The sequence below is a fragment of the Ornithorhynchus anatinus genome, chromosome X1, assembly GCF_004115215.2.
Source record: "Ornithorhynchus anatinus isolate Pmale09 chromosome X1, mOrnAna1.pri.v4, whole genome shotgun sequence".
Lineage (NCBI taxonomy): Eukaryota > Metazoa > Chordata > Mammalia > Monotremata > Ornithorhynchidae > Ornithorhynchus > Ornithorhynchus anatinus.
The window spans coordinates 108,701,022-108,716,068 of NC_041749.1; the positions used below are offsets into that span (position 1 = coordinate 108,701,022).

Below are 15,047 nucleotides of genomic sequence, written 5' to 3' on the forward strand. Positions count from 1 at the left end.
ACCCCCTTGCTCCCCCTGCCCTCACAACGAACAGTTGACCCCTACGGCTCTGTTCACCCGGGCTCTAAAGACTCATCCCTGAGCTGGTGGATCCTGAGGGCGGAGCCTCTGGGTCTGGTGCCCAGCTCGCCAGCTGTCCACTGGGGAGGGGTCTGGGCGGTGGACATAGGGGGTTCTTTTCCCCAGTCGTGGGTCTCCCATCCCAATCCCAAATCCAGAAACGGGCAGGTGGCCTTCCTCAGATTCTCATTCACCGTTAATAATAATGGTAAAGATGATTGTGGTATTTTCTACGCGCTTACCGTGTGCCAAGCACTGAACTGGGCACCGGGCTAGATAAAGTCGGGGCACGGTCTAAAGGGGAGGGACAACAGGTACTGACTCCCCATTTTCCAGCTGGGGAAACCGAGGCCCAGAGAAGTGAAGTGACATGCCCAAGGTCCCACTGCAGGCAAGTGGCACAGCTGGGATTAGAACCCAGGTTTCCTGACTCCCAGGCCCGGGCTCTTTCCACTAGAACTGTGCGGAGCTGATCAAGATAGTACTGTACTCTTCCAAGCGCTTAGTACAGTGCTCGCCACATAGTAAATGCGCAATAAATACCATCGATTGTTTGATCAAGGGTGCACGATGCCCACAGATCCTCTGCATTAGACTGTGAACTCCTCGAGCGCGGGAATTCCATCTTTTCCTTTAGTTTATTCCCGGTATTGGTGTTCTAGGGATACCCAGTACGGATTGAGAACATCCTGGCTGCATCAGGCTGGATTGGGTGCAGAGCACTAGACTGGGCATCTACTCTGTGCGAAACACTGTACCAGGTGCACAGGGGGAAAGACCAAAGTCAGATCCCTGCTCTCATTGCGTTGGCAGTCTAGCGGAAGATAATCAATCCTATTGATGGCGAGTAGAAGACAGATATTTTAACTATTACCTAATTTAACTTGATTTCTACCTCAACCATCCCCACCTGGTTCATTAAAAAAAAAAAATCAGGTTAAGCACCCCCAAAATTAATTTTGATAGAACATTCTTCAGTCCATTTCGGCAGTGAAAAGTTCTAAGAGAAACTAGATTTGTGAGTCCACAGATCTCTAGGGAGGATGCTTATGATTGGAAGTTTGTGCAGAAAGTATTTCGGTATTTCAGGTCTCCCAGGAAAGGACAGAGTTTGTTCTAATTTTCTAAAGTAGCCCCTAGTCTGCACCCCAGGACCAGTGGGTGGTGTGTTTGTGCGTGTGTCTGTGGGGGGAAGGCCAAAGTCAGATCCCTGCTCTCAAGGAGTTTACAGTCCAACGGAAGGTCGTCGATCCTATTGACGATGAGTTGAACGTAGATATTTTTTACTTAATTTAACTGGCGTGTCATTCCCAATGCCTGACCTTCCACAGGCAGGAATCCAGGCTCGGATTAAGTCGATTCCCAATTTCCCACACGGGTTGGGTTGAACCGTCCACGTTTCCACTATCGCCGTAGTGGCGACGTGCATTAGGAGGCTTGGTCGTTGCTAAGGTTCGGATCGACGTGGCCTTAGTCTGGCTGGATGGGCCGGGTGGGGGCGGGAGTTGAGCCATCTGCCAACGCCAGAGAGGATTGTTACGGCCAAAGAAAAATGGACTGTGCAGATGTTGGGAGCGGGCCAGACAATCAAAGCCGAAAGCTTGGAAATCTAAGAGTGATTTAATGCAGATAAAATTATTAATAAAACCTGATCATTCCCCCTGCTTCCCCCCTCCCTTGGGGATAGATTATTATTATTTTTTAACCCCCCAAATCATCCAGCCCCTAATGGTGGCTAAACTGAAGCAGGGAAGGTTGCCGGGTGACACTCCCCCCTGCTGGGGAACGTTGAAAAGGCGGCCAAGTTCCCACCGACGGAAACTGGGTGGAGTGGGGAGGGTTGGAGGGGGGTTGGATTCTTTCATTCGATCACCTTTATCGGGCGCTGACTCGGCGCAAAGCGCTGTACTAAGCACCTGGGCGAATACGACAAAGAACGGGGCGCATCCCCTGCCCACAACGAGCTCACGGTCTAGAGTCGGACGCCCCCGACGGGCCAGCGTTTTGGGAGCGGTGGGGGATGGCCCTCTCCTCCCCAGATGGGTTTTCCAACGGGGAGGGGAGGGGGAGAGGAGTCCATCCGAGCCGGACTCCCAGCCTCAACTGCGCCGCCCGCCCACCCCCTCCAAAAAAAGACTTCCACCGCACGGGAGGCTCCGAGTTGGGCCGAAGAGACCTAAGGGTTTCCGCGAGGGTCCGGGGGGCTCTGGATCCCGGTCCTCGACGAGGTTTTGGGAGAGAGCGGAACTGAGCTTCTGGGAAAATTCCACCTTGGACGCTCCTGGCCCAGTCCTGCCCTCCTCCTCCCCGTTCGGACAGTTCCCCGTGGCTGGGCCACGGGCCGTCTCAGCAAAATGATGGCCTTCGACGCTTTGACCGTATGTCACGCTTCCCCGGGCACGTTCCCATCCATGATCTTTTTCTCCTCACCCTCACGAGACCAGGGGATGCAGGGCTCGTTGTTCTCAGTGCCTGGCGCGTAGTAAGTGCCTGACAGACACCATGATTAGTCTTATTCTCATTCGTCAGAAGCGCTGAGGTCACCTAACAGGCCAATGGCAGAGCCTGGGCTAGAAGCGAGTTCTTCTCAGCTCCCAGATCTAGCCTGCAGCTCTGGCATCCACCGCATTGGCCTTCTGTACAGTAAAACTAGGCTCTCCCTCCGCCCCATTCCTCAGGGCCCCATCCCCCCGCCCCTCCGGCTCTAGGGGTGACCATCCTAGCCTGTTTTCGTGAAGGCCTCAGACAGGAAGTCGTGTTGCTGAGAAACCAAAGTCAGGGCCCCAGCTGGCCTGGGAGAGGAACTCTCACGTCAACAGGGGGAAAAGAGCAGAAAACCCAGAATTTCTCCGGACGTTTCCCCGGGTGGAGGGTGGCGGGCTCTGGAACCTTTTCTCATCCCAGTCGTCACAGCCACGGGGGGGGGTGGGGGTCGGCGGGGAAAGCCCCCTCATCATAAGAAGAGGATCGAGGGAGGCAGAATCAGGAAGGGGGCGGCAGCCGGGGCAGACGCGGAGCTGCTGTTCCCCAAAAGCCACTGCACCAGGACGAGGGGACACCTCGGGAGCTGGACGGTAGCAGGTTCCGGATAAACCACAGGAAACACCACTCTACCCGGTACGTGCGTATTGGAGGTGGGGAGGAGTGCGGGTGCGTGAGCAGATGGAATTCACTTTCACAGGACGTTGGGCAGCCAAATATATCAGCAGACTGCAGCGTTCTCCATCTTTAAAATCCCACCTCCTTCAGGAAGCCTTCTGTGATCAACTCACAACATCCAAGCGGCATCGGTCAACACCCACCCGGAGCGTTTGTGAACTTTATACCTAGTCTTAGCACCTGGGGTGTACATTTGGAGACTTCTAGCCACACAGTCATCTGTACATTAAATAATTTGGTCAGGAGCTTCATCCTGATACGTGAACTGCTTCCCGTTTTAAACTCGTTCTCCTGCTTTACGTATCTGTAAGTACTTTTTGTTGGCCTTTCCCATTCAATTGGGAGCTCCCTGTGGGCAGGAAACTCATCTTGCTACCGTTGGATGCTCCCAAGCGCTCAGTACCATGCCTAGGACTCATTCATTCAACCGTATTTATTGAGCGCTTACTGTGTGCAGAGCACAATTCAAAGTACAATTCGGCAACAGATAGCGACAATTCCTACCCAACGGCGGGCTCACAGTCTAGAAGGGGGAGAAAGACAACAAAACAAAACAAGTAGACAGGCATCGATAGCATCAAAATAAATAGAATTATAGATATATACATCATTAATAAATAGAATAATAAATATGTACAAATATACACAAGTGCTGTGGGGCGGGGAAGGGGGTAGAGCAGAGGGAGGGAGGAGAGGCGAGGGGGAGGGGAGGAGCAGAGGAAAAGGGGGACTCAGTCTGGGAAGGCCTCCTGGAAGAGGTGAGCTCTCAGTAGGGCTTTGAAGGGGGGAAGAGAGCTAGTTTGGCAGATGTGAGGAGGGAGGGCCTTCCAGGCCAGAGGTAGGACGTAGGCCAGGGGTCGACGGCGGGACACGCGAGAACGAGGCCCAGTGGGGAGGTTAGCGGCAGAGGAGCAGAGCGTGCGGGCTGGGCTGTAGAAGGAGAGAAGGGAGGTGAGGTAGGAGGGGCCAAGGGGATGGACAGCTTTGAAGCCAAGAGTGAGGAGTTTTTGTTTCTTGCGAAGGTTGATAGGCGACCACTGGAGGTTTTTGAGAAGGGGAGTGACGTGCCCAGAGCGTTTCTGTAGAAAGATAATCCGGGCAGCAGAGTGAAGTACAGACTGAAGCGGGGAGAGAAAGGAGGATGGAAGATCAGTCAGTTACTCGATTACTCCATCGCTGATTGACTGATCGGAAGGTTTTGAATCGATCCATCCATCCCACAGTCCTTACGTTCATATCCATGATTCCTTCGTTTATATTAGTGACTGTCCCCCTCTAGACCGTAAGCTCGTTATGGGCAGGGAACGTGCCTACCAACACTGTTATAGTGCGCTCTCCCAAGTGCTCTGCGCATAGTAGGCGCTCAATAAATACGATCGATTGATTGACCCATCCATCCCTCCCCTCCCCCCCCCCCCCCCCCCAGGTTGGAGACGGGGGTCCTGGGCTGGATGGACTATGGGAGAAGCAGCATAACGGAGTGGATAGAGCACGGGTGTGGGAGTCAGAAGGTCATGGGTTCTAATCCCAGCTCTGCCACTTGTCTTTTGTGTGACCTTGGACAAGTCACTTTACTTCTCTGTTCTTCAGGAATCTCATCTGGAAGATGGGGATTGAGACTGTGAGCCCCATGTGGGACAGAGACTGCGTCCAACCCAATTTGCTTGTACCCACCCCAGCGCTTAGAACAGTGCCTGGCACACAATAAGCGCTTAACAGGTACCATGATTATTATTATTAGCTGGGATGGAACCCATGCAGTGGTTTGGTTTGCCAGGAGTCCTGGAATTGACTCCTAACAGCAACCTGGTGGGGAGGCCCCTTTGAGGCACACAAACAACCGCCTAACATGGGAAACAGCTTGATCTAGGGGAACTAGCCCAGGTCTGGGCATCAGGGGACCTGGGTTCTACTCCCGGCTCTTGCCCGCTGGTGACCTTTACTTCAGTTCTCTGGACCTGTTTCCTCAGCTGGAAAATGGGGATCAACTCCTCCTCCCTCCTACTTAGACTATGGACTCCATGTGGGACAGGGAATGCGTCTGACCTGATTAGCTATCTACCCCAGCACTTAGAACAGTGCCTGGCACACATTAAGTGCTTAAGAAGTGCCATGAAACAAAGACAAAAACCAAAAAAATCCAACCAGTGGGGAAAGTGACTGGCTGAGACTCCACGAGAGAGGGCCGGGGGGCTGGAAAGATACCAATTCACGAGTTGGCCGCTGCCCCGGATTCCCTGACCCTTCTCTCTTCCGCGCACGGCCCCTCCACCCTCCCCCAACCTGGGAGGTGCCAAGGAGGCAGAAAATCGAGAAGGGGCCTACAGCCAGAAACATGTGGAGCTCTGCGGAGCTGCTGGAGGTTGGCATGCACCCCAATTTCCAACTGAGGGTGAAGTCATTGTTTCCACCCCCACAGCCTCCCCCCGCCCCTCCCCTGACGACGGGGCTATGGAAGAAGGGGGACAAGCTGTGCAGAGTTAGTGAGCTAGGTCTCTCCAGCCCCACTTGGAAGCTCTGGAGTCCAGTCGTATCCCGAAGGGGGAAGAGGGGAGGCCTGGAGCCCGGCCCAGATGGTCAGGGGGGCAGAGACAGCAGCTTATATCCCCCACCCCTCATTGTGCCCACCGAGCTGGCTCCTCTCCCTGTCTTTTTTTTTTTTAAATGGTATTTGCTTAAGCGCTTATTATGTGCCGGATACCGTAGTAAGCGCCGGGGTAGATACAAGCTAATCAGGTTGGACGCAGCCCATGGGGCTCACCGTCTTATTCCCCATTTTACAGATGAGGTAACAGGCCTATAGAGGTAAGTGATTTGCCCAAGGTCAAACTGCTGACAAGCGGTGGAGCCAAGTTAGGACCCAGGTCCTTCTGACTGCCAGGCCTGGGCTCTACCCATTAGGCCACACTGCTCCACCCCGCCCGAGTTCCTGAGAAATCCACGGGCTGTTTTAGTTGTTGAGGTGTTTCCTTATCAGCCCACGATGCTATTTTGGCAAGTCTCTAGCTGTAAACTGGTTGGGGGGGGGGGGGGGTTGGGGGCGGGGGGGGGCGGGGGGCGGCACAGCTTCCTGCTCCACGTTTCAGGGTTGGAGTCTCCCATCCGTCAATCCACCCACAGGGAGACAGGCACTTGGCAAAGCCACGCTGCACGTTGTAACTTTCTTTTCCTTCCCTCTTAGTCACCCGGACGTCACTTTGGCCCAACACCCAAGAGGAGTCAGCCTTTTCCTCCTCCTCCGTTCACGACAGCAGGGGGTTGGTACAGGCAACCTGTGCACCCAGGGCAAAGGGCTCCTCAAAGCCTCTCATCAGATCTACAAGCGGCACCACGCAGGCCCCGTCCTCTGCCTCTATTAGTGGCACCCGGGCATTGCCCCCCCCCCCCCCCCCCGCAACACCTCTGACGACCTCAAGCGACTCATCAATTGATCCAGACATCTCTTGACCCTGCTGATAGTTTTGGCTACACAACTTCCTGTGGGAACTAATTCCATCTCCGCCCCCTCCCCCCACGGCAGGGTGAAGGCGTGTTTTCATTTTGAACCCACCACCCTTAAGCTTTGATGGGTCCCTCTTGACTCTACGCTCGCTGTGGGCAGGGAATGTGTCTGTTATTTTGTACTCCCCCAAGCACTCAGTACAGTGCTCTCCACACGTTAAGTGCTCAGTGAATACAACAACGAATGAATGGGGAAGCGGGTTGGCCTAGGGAAAACAGCCCAATCCCGTGAGTCAGAAGACCTGGGTTCTCATCCGGGCTCTGCCGCCGGTGGTCGCCCATTCACCTCCGTCTAACAAAAACTCCTCACCCTTTCTTAAAGTTCTCCATCGCCTTGCTTCCTCCTACCTCACCTCACTTCTCTCCTACAATCCAGCCCGTCCTCTTCGTTCCTCTAGTGCTATCTTCTCACCGTGCCTCGATCTCACCTGCCTCACCGCCTACCCCTACTCCACGTCCTACCTCTGGCCCGGAATGCCCTCCCTCCTCAAATACGACAATTACTCTACCGGCCTTCAAGGCCTTGCTGAAGAGAGCTTCCCAGACTAAGCCCCACCTTTCCTCGTGTCCCACTCCCCTCTGCGTCACCCTGACTTGCTCCTTTTGCTCTTCCCCCCTTCCCAGCCCTATGGCACTTAGGTACACATCTGTAATTTTATTTGTATTGCTATCTACCCCAATCTAGACTGTCAGTTTGTCGTGAGCAGGGAATGCCACTGTTCATTGTTGCGTGGTACATTCCCAAGCGCCGAGTAGTGTTCTGCACAGAGTGAGTGCTCAATAAATACAATTGCGAGCTCGGGCCTAGGAGTCAAAGGGTCACGCGTTCTAATCCCAGCCCCGCCCCGTGTCTGCTGTGTGACTTTAGGCAGTCACTTCCCTTCCCTGTGCCTGTCACCTCACCTGTAAAATGAGGATTGAGACCGTGAGCCCCATGTGGGACAGGGACTGCATCCATCCCAATTTGCTTGTACCCACCCCAGCGCTTAGTACAGTGCCTGGCACATAGTGCTTAACAAATACCATCATCATTATTATTATTAGTGAGTTAAACTTGGGCAAGTCACTTCTATAGGCGTTTCCTCATCTGAAACAAGGGGATTAAGTCCTATGCCCTCCTGCTGAGATCATGAGCCCCCTGTGATAAGGTGCCTAACAAACTCAATTATTAGTAATAATAATAATAGATGGATGCCTCCTCATCCAGTGTGGCAGGACTGGGGAGAACAGCAATTCTGTGAACTTCAACCCTGTCCCCTTCCCAGCCGCCATCTCCCCCGGATGAAGAGTCTTGCCTCTTTCCGTCTGTCCTCACTCGGCAGCTTCTCCATCCCGCTGACCACGCTAGACGTCTTCCTCTGTCCCTTTCCGGCTCTACTACATTCTTCCCGAAGCGTGGGGACCAGGACTGTACTTACTATTCCAAGTGCGGGTGGCCTGGAGTTTACTTAGTGGCAGAACGGGTTGGTTTTCCAACCCTTTCCCGATAATGCCTTCATCTTAACGACCCACTTCCTGCCAGATGAGTCCCCGGGTCGGGCCACCGTTTCACCGCGTAAGGCACGTGAAGACAGGACCGCAGCAGCCCCAGGTGGTTCCTTGGGTGTGGAAAAGCCAGGGAGCCTCCCCTCCCAACCCCGTCTTCAATGCTGAACGGGGAACTCTGTTTCCCCCCTCCCAGACCGCGTGATCCTCGGTGGTCTCCGAAGTGCGTGATCTTAAGCTTTTGCCTGCCTGATGCAGTCCGTGCTTCGGAGGGTGGGTACCAGCTCGGGGCTGTGAACTCACGATGTGATGCCCCCGCTCTAAGGTGGCAACTTTGGGCTAGCAGGGACCGGGAGGAGAGATGGAAAAAAATGCCAACCTCGGGGGAGGGGGCGCTGGGAGGGAAGAGGGAGGCTCACGGGCGGTGACCACCCCGCCGGCCACGAGACCCCGTCAGCAGAAACCCGGCCCGACTCGACGAGGCCGCAGGCTTGGTTTCGCATCACCCTCCCTCCTGGCTTTGCTGCGGCCCGCAAGGAGACAAGCTTCTCCTTGAAACCGTCTCGCCAAGCACCCCATCGACACCACTGATTGACCGATCGACTGAGTTTGATTGACTTCCTCCGCAGGCGGCTCTTCTCCCGAGGAACCTGGCCAGGTCATTTAGAAGCTCAGTCTTTCTCCATTTCTGAGGTCTGAGTGCGCTACGGCTGGGGACTTGGAGGGCCGGGAAGAGGAGTGGGCGGGTTTTGGGCCCCGTCTGGGATCTTTTGCGAGCCCCCAGGGCAGCCGGCGGGCTCCAGACCCCGCAACACGTCTCCTGTCGCACCCCCCGGCCCCGCGGCGTGCCATTTCCCAGACCTCCTGCCCGAGTTCATTAAAAATACACACACGCACTTGCTTTGGCTGCTCACTTTTGTTTTTTTCCAAAAGCATTTAAGCGTTTGGGTTTTCAATGCCCAAAGCCCTTTACAATCAAGAATCAACAGAACATCCCTGAGAAGGCAGGACCGAGTCCAGGACGATGGACTGGGTCGGGGTGGGGAGGAGAGGGAGAGGAGGGTTCAGTGCTGGGTCCAGACCCTAGGGTGGGTCTTTCTGGACCAAAGGACAGGGGAAAACGGGGCTGGGGTATGAGACACACCAAAATCTACTCCCCCCCGCCTCCCCTTCTGGGTGGGGGACGGCGAGTTTCAACCGTGGCTCGGGGAAGAACCGTGACTTCTCTGGGCAAGGCCAGCCAGCCGCTTTCTCAGAAAAAAAAATAAAAAAATCAGACGATCCCTCGCCCTGGAAGTGCTCTGCTCTGCCAAGTGGCCAGCTTAAAATCCTCTGACAGGAAATGCCACTTGCTAGCTATAAGGGCCCCGGAGGGTGGTTTGGAGAGGAAGAGGGGCCGCCAGGTGGGGGTTCCCCAAGCCCACACCCTCCCCCCGGCCCTGAGCGGTGGAGCCGGGCTGACCCCTCCGGCAGGGACATTTCCCTTGGTGACCGAGTGGGCTCCAGGCTTAAAAATCGGCAGCCGGGGCCCCGGGGAGTCCCCTGACCCGAACCCTGACGGCTTCACGTTCCCTAGAGGAGGCCAGCTGACCCTCCCCCCTCCCCCGATAGGGCTCGAGGTCTACCACGGAGATCGGGCCGGAGCCCCAGCAGCTGCGTGGGCTGCCGCCGGCCAACCGGGCAAAGTGACGGAGAGCGGGACGGCTCCATCTGGCTCCCTGAAGCGGGCCACCGGGGCCCAGGCCGCGGCCGGCCGGCCATCCCTCCCTCCCTCCCGGGCGGTGCCAAGATATTCTCAGCCAGGCTCCTCCCCGCTACTTCCGTTTCCCTTCTGATCATTCTGAAATGAGGAACTGCCTCTGTCACCCCAGCCGGCTACTTTCTCCAGCTCATCCTGGGTTTCAGCGAGAACAAGAACTGTGACTTTTCCACTTCGAGAGAAGTTAAATCGCTGTATTTATCAATAAATAACTTTCAAAGTGAACACTGCAAAACGAAAAGGCGGACCAAGTTTCGTCGGGGCGGGGGAGTGGGGGGCCGGGGCGGTTCGGGTGGGTGGCGGACGCGGGCCGACCCGGCGTTACTGCGTTAGCTCCGGGACGGCGCTCGAGCATCAGCTCCGCGGTCTCCCGGCCGGTTCCCCCAGGAGGCGGGTTGGGGGGTGGGGGGGCCGGCCGCTTCATCTCCCGCCACGCCTTGCCCTCGGGCCGGCCGGTCCACGGGCATCCTCGCCGCCTGCCAACGGGTATGGGACGGCGCCAACTCCCCCCCCCCCCCCCCCGCCACCCCGAGGGACAACCCCTGCACTAGCGCGTTGCTTTCCGGCGCCACTACCTGGTCCTAGTTGGGGAGGAGGGGCGAGGGGAGGGGGGCCCCCTCTCACCCCGAGCAGCGAGAGCCCCGGCTGTTGTCCACACGCTCGCTTCCAGCCAAGCTCCGGGGGCGGCGCGTGGCCTTCTAAACCCCAAACACCCACTGGCAAAACTCTTGACTACGCTCGGGTCTCACCTGGGAACCGCCTCCTGTCTGATGTTCCCCGTCTGGACGACGGCTGGAAACCCCGGCCGTGGCCAAAGTCTACCACGTGCTGTCCCAAGGTTAGAAACGGGGACCGAAAAACGTGACGGGCGTGGAAACCATCCGATCCGGGCTAGGACTTCCGGCTCATCTCTCAAAGGCGACCTCCGAGCGGCGTAGCCGGCTTCTTCTCGGTGCCGGCCGGGGAGGCCCCGGACGAGGTGGCCGGAACAACGCCGAGACCCAGAGTGAGGTCCGTGGAGCGGCACCAGCCGCGTCCCCTGTGAGACTGGCCCGCTAGGCCTAGTGACCTGCTTTAAATGAACTGCAAAACGCTCCCTGCTTTAAACTGAGTTTGACAGGAAAAGAAAAAAAATTTCACAAAACAGAAATCCAGCTTTACAAACGGGCAGCCAAAAAAAAAAAAAAAAAAAAACAGTGGACTTCAGTACGGTGCTTGCAACTTGGCTGCTTATCAAAAAACCAAAAAACCAAAACACCAAACCAGCTGTAGTAAAGTGGTGCGACTGGCAGCTACAAGACATCAGCTAGCCCGGCCTGCTCCCCGGTTACGGTGGCGACTGGGGGGGCGGGGGTGGGGAGGGACGGGAGCGGGTCAGACCGGAATCGTAGAGTCATCTTGCGGCTTGATCCGCCAACTTGAGTCTTGAGATTCCCCCTGGCCCTGTGCCCCCATGGCTGCTCCGAAGCAGCGCGGCGGCGTTCTTCCGGCACGGAAGGGGAAGAAAGAGTGGGCTGCAGACAGCCTGTGAGCCTCTCTTTGGGCCGGGGGGGTGGGGGGGGTGGGGGAGAAGGTCACAGCTTTGGGACCCCGGCCGACCTCCTCTCTCCCCACCACCAGGGCAGGGTCATCGAAGACCTCCCTTGGCGGCGTGGAGATTGAGGGGGAAGGGGAATTTCAAGACAGCCTGGGTCTTTCCTCCTTCCCGGCTCGGGGGTGGGGATGGGGGCGGGAGGCAAGCTCACCTAGTGCAATTCCCTGAAGGCTTTTATCTTGAGGAGGCGGCAGAGACTTGCTGCCCTTGCTTGACTCCTTTCTCTTGCTTCGGGGAGTGGGGGGGAAGGGGGGGAGAGGGAGAGGAGGAGGAGGAGGAGGAGGAAGGTGGTGAGGGTAGTTCGCCTGAAGAAATCCCTCCCTGGGAAGACGAAAAAGAGAACCTGTTATAAACAAACGGGAGGGCCGGGCGGGCGGGGCGAGGGGCGCCCCCCCAATCCACCCCCCGCCCCCGCCCCACGCCGGGCTAGTGCATCTCAATGAACGCCTCCAGCTCCTCGGGGATGAAGCCCTTGTAGGGGATCTTGTGCTTGTCCAGGGCTCGGGCGGCAAGGCACCGGAGGGTGACGTAGTTGAAGGGCTGCATGGTGCTCTTGAGCAGCTTCTCGTCCAGCAGCTCGTAGGCGGTCTTCTTGAAGGCGTTGGTGGCGTCCAGGTGGGCCCCGGCCTCGATGAGGGCGGCCATGACGAGGGGGCAGTTGTTCAGGGCGGCCACGTGCAGCGGGGTGTTGTTGTCGAAGTCCCGGCTGTCGGGGTCGGCCCCGCACTGCAGCAGCACGTTCACGACGTGGATGGAGGGGAACTTGCCCACGGGGTAGCGCCCCACCGTCGTGGTGTCCTTGTCCGCGGCCATGTGCAAGGGCGTGAAGCCGTTCCGGCCCCGGGGGCTGCACTTGAGCAGGCGGTAGACGGTCTGGCGCTTGAGGTGCTCTTGCTCGGCGTCGCAGTCCACCTTCTGCATGAGGAAGATCAGGTGGAGGATGACGGCCAGGGCCTTGGTGAACTGCGGGCAGTCCCCGGGGCCCTTGGGCTGCCGCAGGGCCCGCTCGATCTCGCGCACCCCCTTCCCGAGCACCCCCATCAGCTCGGGGAAGCCGACCTGCGGGCTCAGGCTCTCCTTGGTGGCGTGTTCCTGGAGGACGTAGGAGAAGAGCTCGGCGAAGGAGAGGAAGCTGCTGGCCGTCATGGGGCTCAGGGGCTCCAGGTGGCTCTGCTGCATGTCCAGGGCGTACTTCCACAGGTGGATGCAGCGCTCGAAGTTGCCCGCGTCGGCGTAGACGGCCCCGCGGTAGCGGATGTAGTAGGAGGTGTCCGGGTGGGAGGGCCCCAGGATGCGCTCGCGGATGAGGAGGGCCTGCATGCGCATCTCGTCCGGGTCGGTGATCAGGGCCTCCAGCTCTTCGGCCGTGTTCACCTCGGTGGAGTAGTCGTAGGCCAGGACCAGCTGCTGGGGCGCGGGCTTGGGCAGGTAGGCGCCCCCCTGGTGGCGCAGGTCCATGGCCTGCCTCCAGTACTTGAGGGCGCCCAGCAGGTCCCGCTTCTTGTCCACGAAGGTGGCGCCGAGCAGCTCCAGGGCTTCCACGGCCGCCTCCCGGCTGGCGGGGCAGCACTTCTCGTAGGGCTCGGCCGGCCCGGGCTGGGGCTGGGGCCGGGCGTCTTCGGGGGCCGGCGCCTCGCCCGCCTCGGGGGGCTCCCGGATGAGGTACTCGACGATGTTGGTGTGGCCCGTCACGCTGGCCGCCAGCAGCGGAGTCATGCCGTAGCCGTCCCGCTCCATGCGGGCGTTGCAGCCCAGCAGCAGCTGCAGGATCTCCAGGCTGCCGGACTCGGCGCAGTCGTGCAGGGCCGTGTTGCCCTTGGCGCTGCGCCGGTTCACCTGGGCCCCCCGCTCCAGCAGGTAGCGGGCGATCTCCCGATGGCCCTTGTAGCAGGAGATCATCAGGCAGGTGTGGCCGTGCCGGTTGGCCACCTCCAGGTCGGCCTGGTGCTCGCCCACCAGGTAGCGCACCACGTCCAGGTGGCCGTCGAAGCAGGCGGCCCGCAGCGGGGTGGAGTTGGTGCGGGTGGTGCAGTTGACCGAGGCGCCCCGGTGGAGGAGGCTCCGCACCACGTCCAGATGGCCGGCGGCCGAGGCGGCCCACAGCGGCGGGGCCCCCTCGATGGTCTCGCCGTCGAAGTGGACCGAGCCGCCGGCCTCCACGTCGGCCCGGCAGTGGTCGACGAGGTACTCCACCACGCCCCGGTGGCCGTAGCGGGCGGCGATGAGGAGCGGGGTGCCGCCGCCGCCGCCCCCGCCGCCGCCCGAGCCCTCCCCCGTCAGGTTCTCCATCTCCTCCCGGCTCCGGCCGTTCAGCAGCTTCTGCAGCAGCTGCAGCTTCCCGTCCCGGGCCGCGTTATACACGGCCGTCCGGAGATCCATGGCCTCCGGGGGGCCCCCCGGGCCATAGGCCGGCCGGGAGGGAGAGAGGGCGGCGGGGCCGACTAGAGCGAGGCGGCGGAGGCCGCAACCCCGGCCCTCTCCCCCGCCGCCATTTTACGTCCGCTGCCGAGGGAGGGGGCGGGCGCGGGGGGGGGGAGGGGAAGGGGGGAGGGAGGAGGGGGACAAAATGGCGGCCGGAGGAGACGAAAGAGACGGCCCGCGGGGCCTCTTGGGAAACGTAGTCCAGCTCGGGCCTCTCCGGCCGAGGGAAGGGGCGGGCCGGGCCCGCTCCTGCTTTCCAACAACGGGCTCCCCAACGGGCTCCCCAACGGGCGGGGCGGGGCGTCAAAACGGAAGGCGCCCGCCCACCTCGACGACGACGACGACGACGATATTTTCCGGCAGCCAGACGCGCGCGCCGTCTCGCGGAAGCGCGCCTCGCTCCCGCCCTTCTCGCCTGATTGGCTGCGGCGAAGGGAACGCTGGGAAACGGGAGGCCCGAGGAGGCGCGTCGACTATGACTAGGCCGGGCCTCTGTGACTAGGCCGACTGCTCTGTGGCGCCGAGGGAGAGGCCTGCCTTCGGCCCACCCTAACTGGGATTGGGGCGTTGGCGACCACCAGTGCGGAGGAGAAGGGGGAAGAAGTTCATTCGGTCCTATTTGTTGAGCGCTTCCTATGTGCACTGGACTAAGCGCTTGGGAGGATATTTGCTATGCGCTTACTATGTGCAGAGCACTGTTCAAAGCGCTGGGGGAGATACAGGGTCATCAGGTTGGCCCACGTGAGGCTCACAGTCTTCATCCCCATTTTCCAGTTGACGTAACTGAGGCGCAGAGAAGTGACTTGCCCACAGTCACGCAGCTGACAAGTGACCGAGTCGGGAATGGAACCCATGACCTCTGACTCCCAAGCCCGGGCTCTTCCCGCTGAGCCACGCCGCTTCTCTAGGGATAGAGGCCATCTCTGCACAGTGTGGTTCCCAGACGCAGCACGGCTTAGTGGATAGAAAAGCGGCGTGGCTCAGCGGGACGAGCCCGGGCTTGGGAGTCAGAGGTCATGGGTTCGAATCCCGGCTCTGCCACTTGTCAGCTGTGTGACTGTGGGCAAG

The 15,047-nt window shown here is 59.0% G+C and overlaps 1 protein-coding gene across 1 annotated transcript; it reads right to left on the reverse strand.

The window, feature by feature from the left end:
- Positions 1–9,106: 9,106 nt before the first annotated feature.
- Positions 9,107–14,060, reverse strand: FEM1A (fem-1 homolog A). Its single transcript, XM_001515555.4, has one exon. The coding sequence runs from the start codon at positions 13,935–13,937 to the stop codon at positions 11,985–11,987; it is 1,953 nt and encodes a 650-aa protein (XP_001515605.3). The 5' UTR covers positions 13,938–14,060; the 3' UTR covers positions 9,107–11,984.
- Between the last annotated feature and the right edge of the window lie 987 nt (positions 14,061–15,047).

What these genes read in the sequence shown, in the direction of transcription:
- FEM1A (XM_001515555.4), bottom strand. Translation starts at nt 13,937, where the DNA reads ATGGATCTCCGGACGGCCGTGTATAACGCGGCCCGGGACGGGAAGCTG.